Source organism: Melospiza melodia, chromosome W (assembly GCF_035770615.1).
Source record: "Melospiza melodia melodia isolate bMelMel2 chromosome W, bMelMel2.pri, whole genome shotgun sequence".
NCBI classification, from domain to species: domain Eukaryota; kingdom Metazoa; phylum Chordata; class Aves; order Passeriformes; family Passerellidae; genus Melospiza; species Melospiza melodia.
Genome location: NC_086225.1, coordinates 58,707,592 through 58,728,474, shown reverse-complemented (window position 1 = coordinate 58,728,474; position 20,883 = coordinate 58,707,592). Strand labels below are relative to the sequence as shown.

At 43.6% G+C, this 20,883-nt stretch overlaps 1 protein-coding gene across 3 annotated transcripts in view; it reads right to left on the bottom strand.

The window, feature by feature from the left end:
• Nucleotides 1-5,522: 5,522 nt before the first annotated feature.
• Nucleotides 5,523-20,883, bottom strand: part of ZNF532 (zinc finger protein 532) — a 31,650-nt gene continuing 16,289 nt past the window's right edge. For all 3 annotated transcript variants that reach the window (XM_063179563.1, XM_063179565.1, XM_063179564.1), the window contains 6 exons: nt 19,283-19,459; nt 14,721-14,883; nt 11,981-12,259; nt 8,497-8,609; nt 8,012-8,159; nt 5,523-7,754 (listed from right to left, as the gene is read on the bottom strand). In XM_063179563.1, the coding sequence (XP_063035633.1) occupies nt 7,260-7,754; nt 8,012-8,159; nt 8,497-8,609; nt 11,981-12,259; nt 14,721-14,883; nt 19,283-19,459 (1,375 nt within the window). In that variant the 3' untranslated portion in view covers nt 5,523-7,259. The remainder of the gene's footprint in view (nt 7,755-8,011; nt 8,160-8,496; nt 8,610-11,980; nt 12,260-14,720; nt 14,884-19,282; nt 19,460-20,883) is intronic.

Below are 20,883 nucleotides of genomic sequence, written 5' to 3'. Positions count from 1 at the left end.
GGGGGGCGCGCGCCGTGAGGGGCGGGCGGCGCCATCCGCCAGGGGGCGCTGTCTGCCAGGGGGCGCTGTGCAGAGCGCGGGAACGCCGTGAGGGGCAGTGAGGGATCCTGAGGGGCCGTGAGGGGTCAGTGAAGGGCCGTGAGGGGCCGTGAGAGATCCTGAGAGCCCGTGAGGGGTCCTGAGGGGCCGTGAGGGGCTGTGAGGGATCCTGAGAGCCCGTGAGGGGCCGGCCCTGAGGGGTCCTGAGGGGCCGTGAGGGGCCGTGAGGGCCGTGGCTGCGGAGGGGTGCGAAGGGAGCGAGCGGCACAGCAGCGTCCTCCTCGGCAGTTGTGAGCGGAGTCCTTTCATGGCAGCAGCTAGCGGTGACCCCAGCGTTTGCTCAGGCCCCGCGACACGGCCCGGATCAAAGGGCACAGAGGCCCGGAAAAGCCGCAGCGGCGTGCGGCAGCCCCTCGGTGCCCTCGGCAGGCCTGGCGGCCCGCAGCGATGGGCCGGGGCCGCTCGGTGTGCTGGGCAGTGGGTCAGACCCCCAGCAGCACAGGCAGACTTCACACGCATTTCCAGTTCGTCACTGAATGGTTGCATGAGCCTGAAGCAGTAAGCAGCCACACAGATAAAAATCACAGCCCAGAGCCTGATTTCCTGGGAATTAAATGGACCAAACCGAGTCAGGCATTCACCAAGTTTAAAATTAGCCCCTGAAGACTGAGAATGGGTGAACAGAGAACACATGGAAATGCTACTAAGATAAATGGAAACAAACCGTCTGACCAGAGCAGTGTTTTTGTAATTGACTAGAAATATATCAAGACTGTAACGCTGGAATGCTACTAAGATAAATGGAAACAAACCGTCTGACCAGAGCAGTGTTTTTGTAATTGACTAGAAATATATCAAGACTGTAACGTTGGTAAACAGTTGAATGAAATAGACTAGGACTGACTGAGAGAGGCGGAACTGACACTAGACCGCAGGGGAAGGTGTGATGCTCTGTGGAACAAACAGAAATGGCAAGTTGGAAAGAAAGCTCCAGGGACACCAGGTAGGCATGATCTAGATAAGATCCTTCCCCTCATCTAATTATCTTCCAGTGACACCAGTATTCTTTTACTTACTGTACAAGAGTTCCTCTGAGTTTACGTTGTTTCAGGTCAGTTCTTTGCTATCCTTTACATACTCAGAGAAAAGCATCCGCCACTGTCCCCTTTGAGCAGATACAATATTCAGAAGTAATTACTAAGAGAGAAGGAAAATACACAAGAGCAGACTCAAAGGCGGTGAAAAGATACTGAATTTTCTTTGTGCAATTAAGAGTTTAACTAAAAAGGTGTGTAACAAGTTATATCTTCTGTACAAATGAGATCTACCCACTAAAATATTGTATTGACTCTTGCCCAGCAAAAGGTTTTCTGCAATTCCCTGAGTAGGTTTTTCATACCATACTATTTGGACAGATTTTTTAATAGAATTTTTTGCCTTTGTGTACAAATCTGCTTGCCTTTATTTTTGTAAAAAACCCCAAGAAAACAGAGATTAAAAGTGGTGATTGGGACAAAATTGATACAGGCTGTACAATCAGCATAGGGGAGACTAACAAACCTCAGTGTCTAAAAACCTCATTGAACATACCATTAATTTACACTAGGGTTCAGACCACTAACTCGTAGCAATCCAAAACCATTTGACAAAAACTTCTTTGTTAAATTTGCTTTGCTATTGGAAGGAAATCTCTGTCATTTCTTGTGGTTATAGCTGTACATTCCGCTTTAGCTATTAATTCATTATATTAATGCTGGGTACCATATCTGCATCAATATGGAAAAAAAACTCACAAGGAACCAGCTTTTGTTCCAAAACGCTGTGTGTTTTGCCAAATTCCTCCTTAAGTGCAATAGATTTAATCCTTACTTTGTGTTTAATTATATAGTTGCACTTTACAGTAAATATCTGAGACTTTGTTCTATTACCTGGTCACACAAGGAATGGCTGAATATAAATGGATGAATTTTCATCCTAGACTAGAGTTGCAATGCTGCCACTCACAGAACAAAGACAAATGGCTGACATAGAAGAATAATCTCTAAGTGTTATTTTTGGGTAGTGCTTTATTCATCAAACAGGCAGAAAAATGTTCTTGCCTATTGGGAAGCAGGGATATAATTTTTGGAGGCAAAAGACAAGGGAGATGGCAGCAGCTGAGAGAACATAAGTGACAAGGTGCAGTGTTGGAACAATTCCTGGCAGTCATTCCTGACGGAGAGGATTAAAAGTGGAAATCGAGGTGGTAAAATCTAGTTCTGTACCAAGCAGAGGGAAGAAGCAGAGTTAGTGTGTGGAGAATTTAGAAAAGTGAGAAGGCAGCTTTGTGTTGGGACCTGGGAGGATCGAAGCTGCTCATGTTTTCGCTCACACAGAGGGGACTTTCTTTTGTCTGAGGCACGAACCCACACTCAATTCTGACACTGCAGTTCCTTTGCCTGTTGGTTTGGTTGTGCTTGGTGTTTGATAGCCCAGAAAACACTTGGACTCCCCCACTGTTTGTGTGTGGTGAGGCAAGAGAAACATACTAGGAAGTTGCTTTTCTTCCTTTTCCAGAGATGCTGGGAATCCCCCACACCTCTCTTGGTGGCTTTGTTATTTTACCGTCTGCATGATTTCGATTGTTAAAGGTTACATGTATTTTGAAATCTTTCCCTGCGCTGGATGTTTGACTTCAATATTTGTACAGTAGATCTTCTGGAGCTCTGCAGCTAGAAAATCATGCTGGTTTTTTAGTACACAGAAAATGTAGCTCTTGACATTCTGGCAGATTTGCCAGACCTTTGCACACAGCCAGGCATTGGTACTACCTGTATATATAATATTGAATGACAGCTCTGTGTTTTCCAGGGGACTGGTTATGGGCACAGGGCTCTCCCCTCTTCTGGGTACTTTTAATATTTGTGTTTCATTGCAGTTTTGTAACAGTAGAAAGGCTGTTTGCTTCCTGCATGCCCATGGATGCATACCCTGCTTTGGGAGCCACTGCCTGGGAGCATGTGTGGCTTTTGTCTTGTGTCACTCCTCTCCTGAGCCCTGTCATGTGCCTTGGGAGCTGGCAAGGACCACTCACAGGCACAGTTTGCAGCCCCAGGGTCACTTGCTAAGGGTATGAGTCAACATTTGGAGTCTGCTCTGTGACCCGGTGTCTGCGGAGCTAATTGGATTTCAGCTGAGTGGATTTGTTTCAGGGAATAGTTTATTTGTGAAAATAATTTCTTTTGCTCGGGAAGAAGGGTAAGGGGAGGGAAGGATCCAGCTATTTGAACACTCAATTGAATTTAGCGACTAATGTTCTCTTTGTCTTCCCCTTCTCCCATGGAACAGGGAGAAAAAAAGTCAGACCCAGTCACTAAATCAGGAAATACTGTTGTGCTTGCCCTGCAATATTGGTCTGGCCCGCAGAGGCATGGCACTGCTAGCCAAGTGCTGGCCTGACCCGGGGAGAGCAGTGCTGGTAATGCACTGCATCCATATCCCCACCAGCACATGAGAGCCATTGAATACAAACCAGCACAATTTGAGAGCAGAAAAGAAATGAGCTGCATAAAGTCTTTCACCAAATCATATAAGGGGACATAGCTGAGAAGGGCACCGTGCTCAGCTTATTTGGCTAATAGTCACATTACTGTTTCAAATACATTTCGTCCTTCAAAATGGAATCCTGGGGCTCAGAGAAGAGAGCTGCAGTGCCTCCAGTTAATTTTCCAGGTGAATCTGGGTCATTCCCAGTGCAGTGCCTCAATGCGATGCCCATTTGGTCCTCGGTGAGGAAGGCTCTTTTTTGCCAGCTAGGAAAGAAATAACACCAAAACCAGGTGTTGTACGGCCACTGTTGAGGAGCAAATCAAATTTCTTTTCCCAAAGTGAGGAAGTGCCCAGGGATGAGCCAGGAAGTAGCTCCTTCTTCCACGCTCCTGCGTCCACATCCACTCCTGGCTGCAGAATCTGCTCTGCACACAGAGCCCGGGGATGTAGGTCAGGCATGCTTGTGCCTTCCATGGGTGACCAGTTCTGTACTCATTTCTCCTGTCAGTCCATTCCCCACTGCTCCTAGTCACCCTTCACAGAGCCCAGCAGATAACCTTTGAGTAATAAGCTGAAATTCAAATGCAAATAATTGACTACCGAACTGCCCTAATATTTGAGAAAGGTTTTAAACTAAAATAGGTTCTTCTGTGTGCCGTTATTGGCCTGGCAGCTATGTGTGTACGCTAAGTGTACTGAGAAAGGTAATATTAACAGAATGAAAAGGTCGCAGCTGTATAAAAATCCCTTTAAAATAAATAGGCTTGCCAAACTGAATTCCCCACAGGTAGACAGAGGTTAAGAACTGAGAACATTTGGGCCTTTGGCAGGTCAAGTTGTGCATCTGTAAATGCCCTTCAGAAATACAAACACGAGACAAGTGCAGAGAATCAGGGGGATTGTGGGTGGCCAGGTTTAGCTCTGGCTGTACCCCCAGCAAGCAGGCCAGGGCTCAAAGCTCCCGAGGGAGGGATCTGGGGCACCGTGCAGGGAGGCCACAGCACCCCTGTGTCATGCCCAGGCAGGCAGATGCTCGTGGCAGTCACTGCCCACATGCCCTGAGGTGAGCTGTTAACCGGTAGTAGCAGGTGAAAAACAGTTTTACTGTGGCTGTGGGGGCAGCTGGAGCCGAGCGCTGGTGCAGTCCTGGTTGGGCAGTTTGCAGCTGGATGTTTGGGCAGAGGTCTCGTTGCACTCCCCGCCTCCTTGGAGAGCAGAAGGGATGGAAAGGGAAGGCACACAACAGGGGGAGATATATAGCCTCAGTTTCTGTTGCAATTTGAGGTTGTACTGTTGAGCACCTTTGTTTCCAACCACAAGAGTGGCTGCAAAATGGTGGAGTCTAGATGATCCCTTTCCTAACTCTCAGAGAGGTTTTATGAGGTTTAATCCATTACTCAATCCTCACAGGAAAGGGGTAAAAAAGAGGAGTATTTATGTCATCGCTGACTGTGAGTGTCACGTTGTTAATTAAAAGCAAACAACTCAAATGTCAGATCTTGGACTAAAATAAATTTAAACATTTTTTCTTTAGTTTACAATAGGAAATAATTCCTTTAGGCATGCCTACTGATATTTGTGCCTTTTCACCATATCTCACATTGCTTTTAAACCTTCTGTTCACCTCCTGCTCTTCAGGACATTGTGCTCCTGTTAAGGAGGTATGTCAGCTCTGACACAGAAATGTGGCTGGAGCTTATGGGGCAGTTCAAGACCCTCTGTCCCTTAAACCTTTCAAGAGATTACTGGTGGGAGAGTTAAATTGCTGTGCCAGTTAGACCTGAGGAGAGCCCACTGCCAAGCAGCTGGGCTGCACTCCCTGGCTGTGCAGGGGCTCCTCTGGGGACACGGGTGCCAGTGTGACACCCTGGCACCGTGATGCCATTTGCACCGTCAGGTTACCTGCAGGGGTCAGACAGTGAAAAGGGAAAATAAAGAAAAGTAATAGGAATGGCTGTGAAAATTGAACTTTTATTATCTGTTCACTGTATACAAAACACCATTCTGCATAGTGATAACTCATTTGTTGTACAGTTGACAGTGCACATCAACAAACAAGTGTCCAGAGGTATCCACTACATGGGAAGGGCAGTGGTGGCTGTGGTGCTGTGCCCACTGCAGGGTGAAGTACCTCACAAGCACTCGATGTGCCAGTAATAGAAATGGGCTAACAAGCATCTACCCAGGAGCCAAACCAGGAATGAGGATGGAGAGGGCAGAACTCATGTGTCTGAGAAACAATTTCCAGAATGATTCAGTTTTACAGAGGTGACTGAGAGGACCCATATTTTTTTAAACACTTCAAATTTTAAAACTATTAGAATTTAATGATAAATAACAGAATCTCACAAATCTTTTGGGGCAAAATGCTCCACATTTATTTACATATGAAATGTGTTTAATACAGTCGTAATGGACATAGTGTATAGTAACATCTGACAGCAGCAAGACTTTTAAGGAACCCAACAATTACTACTGTTTATCATGCAGCTATCTATATATACACAATTTGTTTTAAAAAAAAGTACAAAAATTTTTGTAGGGTTACATACAAGGTATAAAATGCAAAAACAAACTAAAAATATACTCTCACAGAGAACTCTATCTGAAAGGGACAGTATGGTACCTTTTTGTACTTGTGCAAGCAAAACTAGTGGTGCTGGACAGGAGCTTGCAATGTCTGGCCTGTGCTAAAGCTGCAGGCCCCAGGCCCCCTCCTGGCTGGGCTGGCTCCTTCCCAGCTGTGGCTGTGTGTGACTCTGAGCACCAGAACGTTTGGCATGATCAGATGGAGCTGGCAAAGCCCAACCCCTGCAGCAAGGGTCAACTATTTCCTTTCAGTAACCAGCAAGGAAAATACATAATGCTGTGTACTCACTTCTATATGTTTAATAAATTACATGACAAAAAACATCACCATTATAAACCTATTCCTCTAATTACATCTTATTTCTTAAATCCAGAGCAACTCAGCCCATTTGTAACAATTTGAGCTTTGATCACAAGCACCTGGTGACCTAAAAATGTCATTGCATGATATTCAGAGTTGTGCATTTATATTCTTCAAAAGTACTTCACCACTCCAGGAGGTCTGCACTTGTTCTGGTGTTGCCACCTAAAAACCAGCACTTTATTTTACACATGCAGTGGTACTTTTGTCTTTTTTTATAATGTATTTTGTAAGAAAAAGTTTAAAAGCTTCCTTAGACATGTGGAGGTCCAAGTTCTTGGACCCTCCCCTTGCTTCCTCTCTCCTCTCCCCTCCTAGCACCTCCTCTTGATGCTAAACTTCCATTAGCTAAATTTTCTTTCAGAAGCATTCAAAAACCAAACAGTTTAAGAGAACCTAAGGAACTGCCCTGGCATTCAGAACTCTGTTTTAAAGAAACTTACTACAAAAGAACAGAAAATAACGAGAAAAAAAAAATTTTTTCCACTAGTTACTGATACAAACACATAACCAAAGAGTATAAAAATTATTAGTTTAAATATATACAAACATTTTTCAACTCAAATACTGCTTCAATGGTTCTGAGGGTATAGACAATGAAGTGAAGGGGACACTTTTATGCAGAATATATTGCAACAGCCTGAACAGTACTGTTAATACTATTATACCTTGAGCTTTCTGTAGCAAAAATGTCATTAGTATTCCAATGTGGAGCGAGATTTCTGCATCCCAAACAATCTGATCACTTGTCAGCTGAACTCATTCTTTTGGACTTGATGAAGGCCATGCCATGTGTTCTCATGTGAGTGTTTAAGGCCGCTTCAGTTTCAAAAGTCTTTGCGCACACTTTGCATCTTCTGTCCGAGGCCGCGCTGTTGGAAGAGTCGTCCTCGTGGCTGGGTTTGTTTTCCTGCTGATTATCCTCCCCAGACCCATTCTGCTTTGACACCGGCTGAGGCTCCTTCAGCTTATGTACAATGAAGAGGTGTCTGGACAGGGACACGTGAGATGTGTAGCAGAGTCCACATTCCCTGCATTGGTACGAAGAGCCATCAGATTTATGCTGAGGAATATGTTCATGAAACTGGAGAAGGTTTTCTGTTGTAAAGCCACAAACTGCACACTTGTGAACTTTAAAAACATTTATCTTCAGCTTCTTTAACGGCTGAGTGATTGCACCTCGTGGAGGTCTGAACTCCATTACAGGTTCTTCCAATTTACGCTTTGGACTAGGAACCTAACAAAGAGACAGAAACGGTGTGTCATGTAAGCATAAAGATGCAGTTCTTTCCATAACTATTTGTGACTTGCAAATGTCAGAACCTTTCCTTTGGCAAATTCTAAAACAACTCTGATAAACTATCCTTTTGGGGCTCTGCTTCACAGAAGATGAGTCATTTATGGCATCAAAGTACCTGTATTTATTTAAAGATCCTGAATGTATACCCCAAAAAAATCATTCTCGGTGATTGAATGAGTCTTCGAAGTGATTACCTTTGTGTCTTCTTTTACTTCCCTTTCTTCCATGTTGGTAGATTCAGTCATTTCTTTCACATCAGGGTCTTTAATGCCGTGCATCAACTGAATGTGTTTTTCCAGCATCAACCTCTTGGTAAAAGTACGTCTGGAATCTGGGCAGTGCCTGCAGATACACACACACAGACACACACATTCAAGTGTCATGCTTAACAAGTGCCTTTTGTAGACTGGAAGAATGGGTTTGTATTTGAGATACCCCTGAAAACCAGGTTTCCCAAAGTGGAACTGTGAACTCTCAGCTCAGCCAAATTTCAGATTGTAGACTTTACACACTGCACTCTCAGGAGCCTGACACGTTTCTGCAGGCAGGAGAGGTAATTGGTTTGGCCTGTCCGAGGCATCTGAAAGAATGGGACACTGGCTTTTCCACAGTTAAGGAAAGAGTTCAACTAACAATGGTTTTTGTATTCCATTTCTAAATAAATTAAACCAGAACTTACGAGCACGTATAAACCTTCCTAATGCCTTTGTGCTTGATACGATTGTGCCGACATAAGCTGTGGGATGAGCTGAAAGATTTGTCACACTGCCGACAAGGATGTTTCTTCATTTGCTTTAAAAAAAATAAGAGAAAGACTTTCATTAAAAAAGCTCAGTAAAAGTGGTGCCTGTGCTGAACCTTCTGATAAATAGGAAAGAAACATCACTTACCCATTTTTGGTACTGTACTTCATGTACAGCCCCTCTTCAACAACACTGTACAAGTCAGAGCTGGACCGCTTTCAAAGCAGTGTGGCCCTATGAGCTCCACACAGACAGACAGACAGACAGACACACACACACACACCTGTCTCCAGCTGTGACCTGGTGTCAGGGACAGTGGATGAAGAGAATTTCTTCCACCAAAGAAACAGGGAAGATCAGAGGACTATTTCTGGATCAATAAAGGCAGCAGATGAGGGGGTGCTTTCCCTTCCCATCACCAAACCATGTCCTCAGCTGCTGACTAGCAGCTCCTCAGTCACATTCAGGGAACGGTGAAGAGCACAGAAGGACCAAAATTGAACCCCACAGACACTGACACACTAAGAGAGTTCAGGAAAGTCATGACAAAATGAGCAGTATGATCTGATGCCAACTTGATGGCCATCTGTTTGGGGAATTCTGTGGGGCTGATGTTTCAGCTGGTCGAGTTGTAGGAAAAAGTAAAGGAAGAAATTGAGAAGGGCTGGAGCAGTCACACACTAGCTGTGTGGCAGTGAGCAGAAGCATCAAGCCCGTGGTCAGAAAAGCAGGAGGAGGATGATGCCCAGCAGGACCTGGGGCAGCTAGCTGTGACCCCACACTTGTTCTAAATTCCTTGGGGAGGCTCAAGATAGAGACCCAAACAGAATTTTGGATGCATCAGATTCTGCAATGGCAGCCAAACCAAAAAGAACTGAAAAATTATTTCTGTAATTAAGTGCAGCATGATCTGCATCTTACAGCATCTTGTCTTAACAGAAGAGGATGATCAATGACTAAGTTGGAGTTGGTAACTCCTACTTAGAAAACATCTGCCCTTTGACAGAAACACACCTGCACACAAGTGCAAGGAGCTCAGCAGATGGGTGCCTGGTGAAGGCAGACACACAGGATCCAGTTTCAGACAGGAGTTATACAGGCCTGCTGCAACCCTCCCGTGTCTGGGCTGGAACCTTTGGGTTTTTTTGGCAGCCCTTTTAAGATCAGGTAGAGAGTCACACCAAGGTGGCTACAAAATTTCCTACCCTCCAGCTGGCTCCCTTCCTCCAGGATCCTCAGGAGAGGATCAGAAAATGTGAATCTGTCTGTCTGTCTGTCTGTCTGCGTAGACAATTCCCAGTAGGGGCTGGAACCTTAAGGATCTGTCCAAAGGGGATATACACAGCCACACCTCTCCTATGAATACCTCTGCATAACCCAGCCTGGGATCAGCTACGGTTGCAGCTCTTTCACTCTGCTCCTACAAAAGCAGAAACTACTTTGAAAGTTGTATTTTCACGTACCTCACATGACAATGGATTCTGTGAATAGCACATGAATTGCTTAATTACAGTTTTAAACAATCATTCTGAAAGGATCATTTTAGAGCATTTAACCCACACCTGTGATTCTTAAGAAAATAAGACTGTAAATTAGTTCCTCTATTTATTAGATCCCTATGACATACTTGGTTATCTTATGCTCATTTCTATTCTGTCTATGGTAGAAGTTTAGTTTTTCAACATAGTCTTTTTGACAGCTAACAATTACTAGAAATTTTGACAGGTTGGGAAGGAATGTAGCACCTGGTCTGTATCCCCCATTTCTGAAAGACATGGAATTGTATTTCTGTTCATTTTAGTATCTGTGTGCCTCCTGTGTTGTTCAAAGAACTCCTTGAGTGGGGATAAAAACCAGCACCTGAATGGAAGCAATGAAAGAGGCCTTCAGGCCAGGATTTGTGTGCAACAATTATCTAATATTTCATAATAAGGGCTATTCTTGAGGTAACATTGCACATAAACATCAGAGAGAGAAAGACACAGATTTAAAGCTAATATTTAAAAAGCATTATTGATATGTTACTAACCTTCTTTACCATGCCTTTGGCTACTCTGCTGTGGATGGAATCAGACTGAATATCGCTCTCTAGTTCACTCTGAAGTGACAGTTTCATTGGGAGGTTGTGCTGCTTTGTTTTTAAGAATTGCATAAATGTACAATGCATTCAGTCCTAAATGCATTTCTGATTGCCAGTAAAAGCTCTGCTGAGTTAATATTTGGGCAGCAGGAAGCTGAAGGAATTGGGTGGGAGTTACTGGAGGCAATGATGCTGGGGTGCTATTTGCTTGAAGTTGTCCTAAGAAAATTGAAGATGACACTCAGTAGTCCAGCATTTTCAGCTTTTCCATAAAACGTTTATAAAAAGAATAAATAATTTGCAGAACAGCTTTAGAGATAATAACTGTAATAAAAACCTCTGGGAATGTGCAATCATTTATTACAGCACATTAGAATCCTGAAAACGATGGATTTTCATTCAGCGTGGTTCTCCTCCACTTAGACAAAACCAGCCTATTATCCCTCCCAGTGCTGCCCTTTTGCTGCAGTGCAGCACAGCACACCAGTCTGGCTTCCTGGTTCCCAGCTGAGGAAAGAGCCAGAGCATTGCAGAGGGGAAGGCTGGCTTGGCTGGAGCCTGCCACAGCTGAGCAGGGTCACTGCTGCCTTCCTGCCTGCCAGGCTTTTCATGTCATTTACCTGGAAATGCTACTGAGTGCAGGAACAACATCAAACAGCCTCTCTGCTGACATGAGGATGCAACATTCCCACATTTCACTTTCAATCCATTTTAAGTAAGGTGGCTCAAATTCAGGTGCTTTAAATACAAAATTCAACTTGTTAACTCAGCTGAACTCTTAAGTGTCAGATTAGAGCAACAGCTCAACTATGGAATGTGTCTGCCTTTAAATGAAACACCAGTTGGCACTCAGTGGATGAGTAAAACATGACTGAGTCTCCACTCCCTGAGGCTAACAGGCACTGAGCTTCAGAACAGAACAGAATCAAATTGTTTAAGCTGGAAAAGACCTTTAAGACTGGGTCCAGCTGTTACCCCAGCACTGCCACGTTGACCATGCCACCGTAAAGAGAGGGAACTGAGAAGGCACAAAGAAGAAATAAGAACCTGGAACAGATTAGATGGTTTGGATGAAATACAGCAATATCTGTCACTCTTTCCATCTTGAAAAAATTTTGGTGCCGAATGAACAAGTCTACAATTGATTTTCTCGGTAGAATGATGTAGAAACTGAAAAAAAACTAAGCAGCCAAAGCAAAAAAGATGAAATAGATAAAAGAACAGTAAATAATAATACTGGGACTTAAAGGAATTATTTTCAGAAACACAAATGGAATGTGAAACAAATACTTCGCCTTTCAGGTTTAATTCACCTTTTTGTACTGAATGTATTCCTTTACCTTTCCATGTTCTTTCCTCATGTGGGAGATGTAAACGTCTCTCTGAGTGAAGAGCCTGTCACACTCCCAACATGTCCAGCCGGGGCTAGTGACTTTTTTAGGTTCTGCTTTCTTTATGGGAGAAGGAGATTTCTTCTCCAGCTTTTCTGTGCCGTTGATAGATTTTGTGTCCTCCTTGTTGTGACTGGCTGAGTTTTGAGTTGTGGGTTTAGTACTGAGAGGAAGATTTATCCCCAGGTTTGGTGGCCCCTCAACACTTTTCAAAGTTCCATGCATAGACTATAGTAAAAGAGAGAGAAAAAAAGGTACAAAACTGACATAGACATACACAGTTGTACTCAAACAAAAGCCTTCAGTTACTTCTTTGGCATACTATTATCATCAGATCACCTTTGTAAAGAAACAGGATTAAGTAAAGGCAAGACCTAGCATGACCTAACAATAACTGACACCGTATATAGGTATTTTCACAAAAAAAATAAAGAGACTTACTTTGGAGGTAAAGTTTAAGTTGTGGGTTAGCAGGGAGGGAAAAAGGGCTCATAACTGTTAATAAAAAGCAAAGTGCACAGGACCAACAACTAAGAGCAAAGTGCAGGTGTGTAGTAAAGGAGGAGGCTGGCTTTAGTATCCCACTGCACAGGGGAGCAGGAAACAAGGTTCCTGTACTCTCAGGCAACTGAAGCTGACCTGGAGATTCCATTCCAGCCTAACCTGTCAGCATGTAAAATGTTAGTGCTCAACTTTCCAAATGTCTTGTAAATACAGTATTTGAAATTTCATTTCTTATTTGAAACGACACCAAGAGCATTAAAGCATAGTACGGAGTCCCAGTGCTGGCCAAACTGGGAGTATTACACCTCCAGGCCAGGCCAGGCCAGGCAAGTCCTTCACCATCTGCTCTCACAGGCTGCTGGAAATTTTCTTGTAGCGAGTCATTACAGGGAAATAAGACATACATTTTGCCATCAAGAAATATTGGCATCTGCAGGAATTATTCTGGGTTATTTTCTGTAGCTTTAAATAATCTCCTCCTGAGCTTCCTTCTGTCCCTTTCTGTCCTACTTTTACCAGGTCTGTCTCTGCCTTGATGGTTTATGTCTAGCCATACCAAACCATTACTTTCTGTGCAGCTGAGCTCTGCCTCTGTCTGGCACTCGTAGTTTCCCTGAGTCCTTTTGTGCTTTTATCCTCTCCCTGAATCCTTTTCTGCTTTTATCTATAACCTGTTACTGATTTTTCAGTCCCCCTTAAATGAATTCCAATTTACAATGCTTTGCTCCAGTCCCTACTGCTATACACACATCCTAAATGCAAAACCAGCAATACTGCTACTGCACATGTATTGATTAATCCTCTAATTTTAGTCTCAAAATTGTCTGAATCACTTATTGTGAATCATGCTAAAACCCCACTGGCTGGAAGTTCAAATACTGTCATGGAACACTAAAGCCAAAGAAATAAAGTAGTGCCCAAGCAAGTGAGCACATCTTTGAAATGTGAGGTGCTCAACACCCCAATTTCTGTAAAGAGAGCTCCTGGCCCTAACTGCAGTCAGATCGAAAGTGTTGTCTTCAGGTCTTACAGAAGTACTTGTGTATGGATATAACAATACTTTTCCAGTAATATCTGACTCAGGAAAAACTAAATACAGAAACAAGACTACACTGCAATACACAGAATTTGCCTATTTAGTGAAAAAACCCCAACCATCTGAGTAGATCAAAGGAAACAGAAATCAGAGTTTTGCATTGCTGCATGAGAGGAGCATCTAGGATATCCTGCAGTAAACATGCAAGAACTAGTGCTACTAGTTCAGAAACAATGGAAATACCCAGTCCTTGTATTTCTGAACATCCTGGCCCAGCCTTCCCCTCATCTCCTCCTCAAGATGAAGACTGGCATTAAGACCACCTGTTTTTTTCAAGACTTGTGATCTTATTTTCAACACTACTTCAGAGAATTCTGTGGTTACAAGTGCCATAGCTGGGACTAAAATGCAAAATTATGGTTTTAGCAGCCAAAAAAAATGTCAGGTCTTCCACTCTGCAGTAGAGAAATGGCATTCAGAAATTGTGTTGCTGCCAGAGAAGCGCAGTGAGCTCCAGTCCCACTGTGTGTTCAGGCACCGGGGGTTAGGAAGGCAGAAACACCTCAGCTTTGGTCTGTATGACATGAGCTAAGAGTCTGTGTCAAACACCACTAACAAATGATAGCCAGGGGGCTGCTGATCCTTCAAACCAGCACGTTCAAGGATCACGGTGAACTGTCAGCTCTTAAGGGTGTTTATGAGGAAATCCACTGGAGTTTTTTTCAAAGCACACATGTTCAAGTTCATATAACACAGGTAACCTCTACATCTAGCAACATACTGCTTCCTGGTGAATTCTGAACATCAAAGGCTTGATTTTGTGATGCACTCAGCATTCTCTGCTCCTAACAATTAGAATAATACTTAAAATACTGCAAATAAAACCCAGTATTTGTTAGGATTGGACTTGCTGAGCTATTCCCAGTACACCAAGATCAACATTCTTACAGAAAAATCAACTGAGTCATTACAGATATGCTGAAGACAAGATAAAATATAAAAGTTTAACATTTGAGAACAACATTCACAGATTATCCCCTCAGAATTGGTAACATCTCTCTCAGCAGTCTTGTTACTCCATGCCTTTTCACAGCATGTATTGCATGCCAAATGGTATAATGAAGGAAACAAGAGAAGATGCCTACACACCTTGATATGATCCATCATAAGCTGTTTCTGTGCATATAGAAGAGAACAGTCTGGACACTTGAAAACAGACACCTTCTGGTTTTCAATGTGCTGATCAAAGTGGCGATAGAGCAAAGGTTGTAGAGTAAACACAGTGTCACACATAGAGCATTTATATATTATTCTAAAAACAGAAGCACAATAAACAATGTCAGTCACGTTGAGATCTATTTGCAAGAATCATGATGTTAACTTTTTTTCTCATCACAGATAAGATCTGACATGTTTAAGCAATTGTTTCACACTGCCTGAAAAAAGTTAAATTAATTCAAAACATCCTTCAATTTCAAAATATAAGAGCAGTAGAAGAAACAGCAAAATAGAAAAAAAATTTAAAAGCGCAAACAAGAAGCCAGAAAACAATCGCATGTGCCAGTTACAGATACAACAACAACATCTGCTCAGGATATCTGACAGTTCAACACCTTCAGTTTCTGAACTCACATTGTAGCTAAAGGATAATATCCCTGCTCCAGGTTACAAACCTGTATATTGTATATGCAGTATATTGTAAGGGAGTGATTCATTCAGTTGTAGTTAGGAACATACTTCAAGATAAATACATTTTGGGCAATGTTCATGGCTGTGATGCTCCTGAATGCCAAACCTAGACTCTGTAAATGCCCTGAAGCTCCAACAGTGCAGGACAGGATTTCCCCGATCTGCCATTCCAATGTGATGAATCTGCCACAAAAATGTAGAGACACCACCAAACACTTCCTTTCTTGGAGCACATGTGACTTTTGAACATAGGTTCCCCAGACTCCTGTTCTTACAGCAGTTTTCTAACCACAGATCATGAGATAAGAGAGAAATCTAAGCCATGTAATCTGTAGTGCTGCAGAGAAAGTTTAGCTAAAATAAAAGAATCAACCACAGGTGCTCGTACAGCAACAGGCACTTCCCATCTTTAAGAGTAACTTCCACTTAAAAAAACAGCCATCAAACCTTCCTACCTGCTAAAGTGCTAAATCTTCTCATTAGCCACATAATATCCTTTCTATATGCCTCTAAGTAATTACCATTGATAGTGCAGTATTCCAGAGCTCTAGGGAGCTGCACTCTGTTTTGAGATGACAAGAACATGGGCATTGCTTCCATGTCCAAACTGTCCTGGGACTCCAAATGAAAAACAATATACTACTTCATATTAACTGGGAAAGACTTTGTGCTATCAAGGGGTCCCCGTTTCTCACACATGCTAAGATAAATGTATTATTTGCACAGCATCCTCTGATGATCAATGTACTATTGTCCTGCTTTCTGTGGTGAACCCTTCACTGCAGATCTGGAGATTTGTAGAAATGCTTTCTGAATTTATCACATATCAAAACTGTAACTCTCTAAAACCACCACGAGCTGAATCTCTGTATTTTCTATGGCAGCTAAAGTACTTTACCCTGCCTTCACAGAAGCAGAACTATCTGGTAAAGATCCAAATTTCAGACAAGTCTCTGGGCAAAGACTGTACTCACTTAAATTCACTAAGTACAGTATGAGTTATGACTATACACACTTGGAGTATTTCCTTCAAACACAGCAAAAACATAATTTTCAATCCTTAACATACATGCAACCATGTACACTGGTTTTGTTTTTTTTTAATTTAATTGAAGTAGTCAGTGTTTAACATGCAGCTGCCTAAAATGCTGTTCAAAGCTTAAAGGCAGTTGTGCTTCCACAGGATGTCATTTACAGGGATGCTGGAATAAGTCAGGCAGTTCATCCCATCCCATCCCATCCCATCCCATCCCATCCCATCCCATCCCATCCCATCCCATCCCATCCCATCCCATCCCATCCCATCCCATCCCACTCCCAGGCTGGTTACCCAGCACTGCTCCTGCCCACAGGACACACCAAAGCAGGCACATGGCCTTTTCACTTCCCAAAAATCTGCTTAGCAAATTCATGTAGTATCTGGGAATAAATACAAGTGTTATCTCAGGAAAATACTTTCAGTCATATAAAAGACATTTAGCATTTGGAAAGCTTCTGCACCAGAGGATAGTATTCCTCCTTCCCAAAATTTGGCTTGATAAACAAGAATTTCTCCAGTAATCACAAAGAGATCAGCCATGAATAATATCTTAGTGCCATTCCTAGACACTGCATACTGAAAAAAGACCACCTTGGTGGTTTTCTGGGAAACCAGAGCTTAAGAGTATGTTACAGGAGAGAGCTTCCCAGAGTTGAAAGACAAGACAGCCATCCATTTCCCCATATTAAAATAATCTCATTTCATCCCACTGAGAATCCCTGCATATAAAAGTCATTTTTCATACACCAAATAGTTTAGTGCATCTGTTGTGCAGCAACTGTTTGTAATGTGATTGTAAATCACACAGAGCCAGGGGCAGGCAGCCAGCTTGCCCGGGAGCCCCATTGCTCTGACAGAGCAGTGTGCCCCACAGCAGAGAGCCTCGGGAGCCCCGGGGCACTGCCGAGCCTGGCACCGCCCCTGCCCGGTGCCACAGCCCCGGGGCAGCCGTGGGGCAGCAGTGGGGCAGCAGTGGGGCAGCAGTGGGGCAGCAATGGGGCAGCAATGGGGCAGCAATGGGGCTGCAATGGGGCTGCAATGGGGCAGCAGTGGGGAAGCAATGGGGCAGCAGTGGGGCAGCAATGGGGCAGCAGTGGGGCAGCAGTGGGGCAGCAGTGGGGCAGCAGTGGGGCAGCAATGGGGCTGCAATGGGGCAGCAATGGGGCAGCCCTGGGGCAGCAATGGGGCAGCCCTGGGGCAGCAATGGGGCAGCCCTGGGGCAGCCCTGGGGCAGCAATGGGGCAGCAATGGGGCAGCAATGGGGCAGCAATGGGGCAGCCCTGGGGCAGCAAGGGGGCAGCAGTGGGGCAGCCCTGGGGCAGCAATGGGGCAGCAGTGGGGCAGCAATGGGGCAGCCCTGGGGCAGCAATGGGGCAGCAGTGGGGCAGCAATGGGGCAGCCCTGGGGCAGCAATGGGGCAGCAGTGGGGCAGCAATGGGGCTGCCAGGGGCCGCTCCACGGTGCCGCACAGGTAACCCAGTGTGAACGCGCTGCCTCAAATGCAGCCTGCCAGCTCTCATCACAACTGGGCAAGCCAACAACTCTGAGCACTGCAAGGGCTGCAAAAATCCTACCAGTCACTCTGCATGCATTTAAGGCAGTGCTGGGATTAAAACTGGCAAATTTAAAGGAAACACCACTTCTTAAGAGGACTGCCCCACTATGGGTTCTGTAACTTATTACAGTAGTACATAATAAAATTTCATTTTTTTATAATCAAAGTAAATTTGTAGAGGAATGCAATTATAAGTGCATCTATATGGAAAAAATACTTAATTCATTAACCTGATCAGAAACAATCGGCAGATCCAAGCACAGTTCACTTTTCATATGTGTAGCATCTTACACAAACAGTGATCTTAATCTTTTACATTTCTCTAATGAGAACTATGGGGACCTGAAAAAAGTTTTAAATGCTGGTATCTAATAGCCCCTGACTGATGACACCATCCTGAATTAAAACAATGTATCATTTCCCACGAGGCAGAAATTACTTCCCTTTGGTATCAGACACGGCAAGTTTGTTGCCATTTTGCTTTGATGGAAGTGTAAACAAAGAAAAAAATCTGCTGTTTATATGATAGAAGAAACACTGAGAAACTGAACAGAGCAAAACCTGTTACTATGTTAGAAGAAACAGTGAGAAAGTGAACTCTTAGGAAGGCTGGTTACTACATCCCAAGACACCTTCTATGTTCTTGATCGTGCCAGTTGTTACCATGCTGGCGCTGTGCACGCCCAGAGAGAACGGGAGCTCAGCCCCGTTTGCGCTCCCCAGGGCGCTCTGGCAGCGAGGGAGAGGCGCAGGGAGGAGAAGGGGCGCTCAGAGGTCACACCCCAGGGCTGCAGGAGTCTGCACACACAGAGCTCCTGCAGCACAGCTGTCCAACAGCTTTCAAAAGACACCCTGAAGCCGAGTCCTACTTGTACTCTGTGTCACCACCTTCAGCAACTACCACCTTTATGGGCAACTTTCTAGCCACAGAACAAAACCACTTCTGCTTCAAGCCAGAAAGAGATTACCTACTGGGAAAAAAGCTTATATAAATAGACAAAATGCTTTTTCTCAACTTCTCAACCACATTATGAAAATCACCACATAGGCACCAATTAGTATTAGCATCTCTTTTAGGAATCACATTATTTTAATTCACAGTAAAAATGCAGATGAGCTAAGCAGATTAAAACATCAGAACGAGCAACGCTCTGGCCACCTGTCCAAATAATTTGTGTAATTACATTTTGCAATCACTCTCTTGTAGCATGCAGTACTTAAAGAGCTGCTAGTGCATTCAATGAGAGAAATGTCACCTTTGCCCAATGAACTCCCAGCTGAAAAGTCACGAAAGCACTACACAAATCCCACATTCCCAGCAGGCTGACAAACCGGTGGCTGTCAGAGGTGTCCTGCAAGCACAGGACACAATGCAATTCACAGCGCATTCAAATCAGGCAAGTGCAGTAGAAGATGAAGTTGGCTTACTTTGGTTCGCCTATCTTGATACCCGGGTGTTGTGTGTAGGCGTGGGAGTGCGTGCTGGGAGCAGATTTAAATGCCATGGGACAGATAGGACACTTGTAAAAGACTTCACAGTGACAACCTTGAATGTGAGACTTGAGGGCCGCCACGTCAGAGTACACGACATTGCAGTGCACGCAGCTGCGGAGAGAGCGGAGCAGAGTCAGTGCAGCCTGCCCCAGAGGGCTGGACATCATCAACATGGCTTTTCAAGCAAAGGTCAGAGAGAAACACACATGGGGAACAACTGCATAAAACTACATTACTCTGTCAACTGCAACAACCCCGTAAGAATCAACATAACCAGCGATTTTGGGATCACAAAGTAAGGGGAGAGAAATCTCACACACTGTCATTTGAAAATCTAAGAGATATGAGGTCAGAACATGTTTTTATGTTATTACAATAAAACAGATAGAAGGGTGGACAGACAAGTACTCTATTGATTGCAGAAAAATGCTTAAATCCTCTGCAAATTTGGAAAGAGATTTTCTAGAATTCATTTTTATCACATGCAGGGCATTGTTTAAAGTACACCACAGCAATTTAGAAACTACCACCAAATGGAAAACCAGTAAGGAAAATATTTTCACAATTTCCCTTGTTTAGATTTAAAGAAGACATACTGGTAATGATTTTCTGTACATGTAATCAAATCAGCACTTGGATTGAAACTCAGGAAAACGAAACCAAATCCCTACTATCAGATCAATATATCATATTGGAATTCAGAAAATATTTTTCAAAAACATACTTCTGCTGTGACGAAAATTTGTGACCTTTCTGCATCTATTCTAAAATGAAACGATTAAAAAATTGAATTAATATTAGAACATAAGAATTTTTATACACAATGATCCCCTTTAATGTCCTATCTCCAGTAGCAAATGCTCCCAAATCAGTCCAAGAACATAGCGCAATCAGCAATTACCTGTCAAATGAGACAATTTCTTATTGATCAGTATTTTGCAGTAAGACTTGTACAAACTCTTCAAACGTAGAAGGCCTCCACCCTTCCAGAATTTTAATTTTAGCATCTATCATGGCAGTATGATTGTTTTCATATAAATGTCAATTTAATTTTTCAATAGTTTTACTGCCCTGATGATAACAATAAAGCAGGAAATGCAGTTCTACATTGAACTCAAAGATCCCATTTTACTTTTAAAATTTATCACCCTTGAATTTTATGAAATGCCATCCATTCTTTTTCTGGGCATTTAATTTACACTCTTAATAATATTCATTGAGTTTATATAGTCTCTGCTCACTAATGCATTCTCTAAAGCAGATTATTCTGGTCTTTTTTGGCTCTGTTAAGAGCTGTCCCAGAGAGGTGAGCACTTTTCCCAGCCGTGCACAGCACAGTGCACTCGGTGACACACGTGCTCCTGAGGTGTCCCTCGGAGGGCAGGGTGGCATTGCCACCCCCCCGTGCCACGGCCTGACTTTCCTCTCGAGTGATGGCACGTAGCAACTGAACTCAGCATCCACCATTGTATATCACACAGTTCCTGAGGCCCAAGCCTTCCTCTGGGGACTGCTCCAACAGCTGCTTGCTTTCA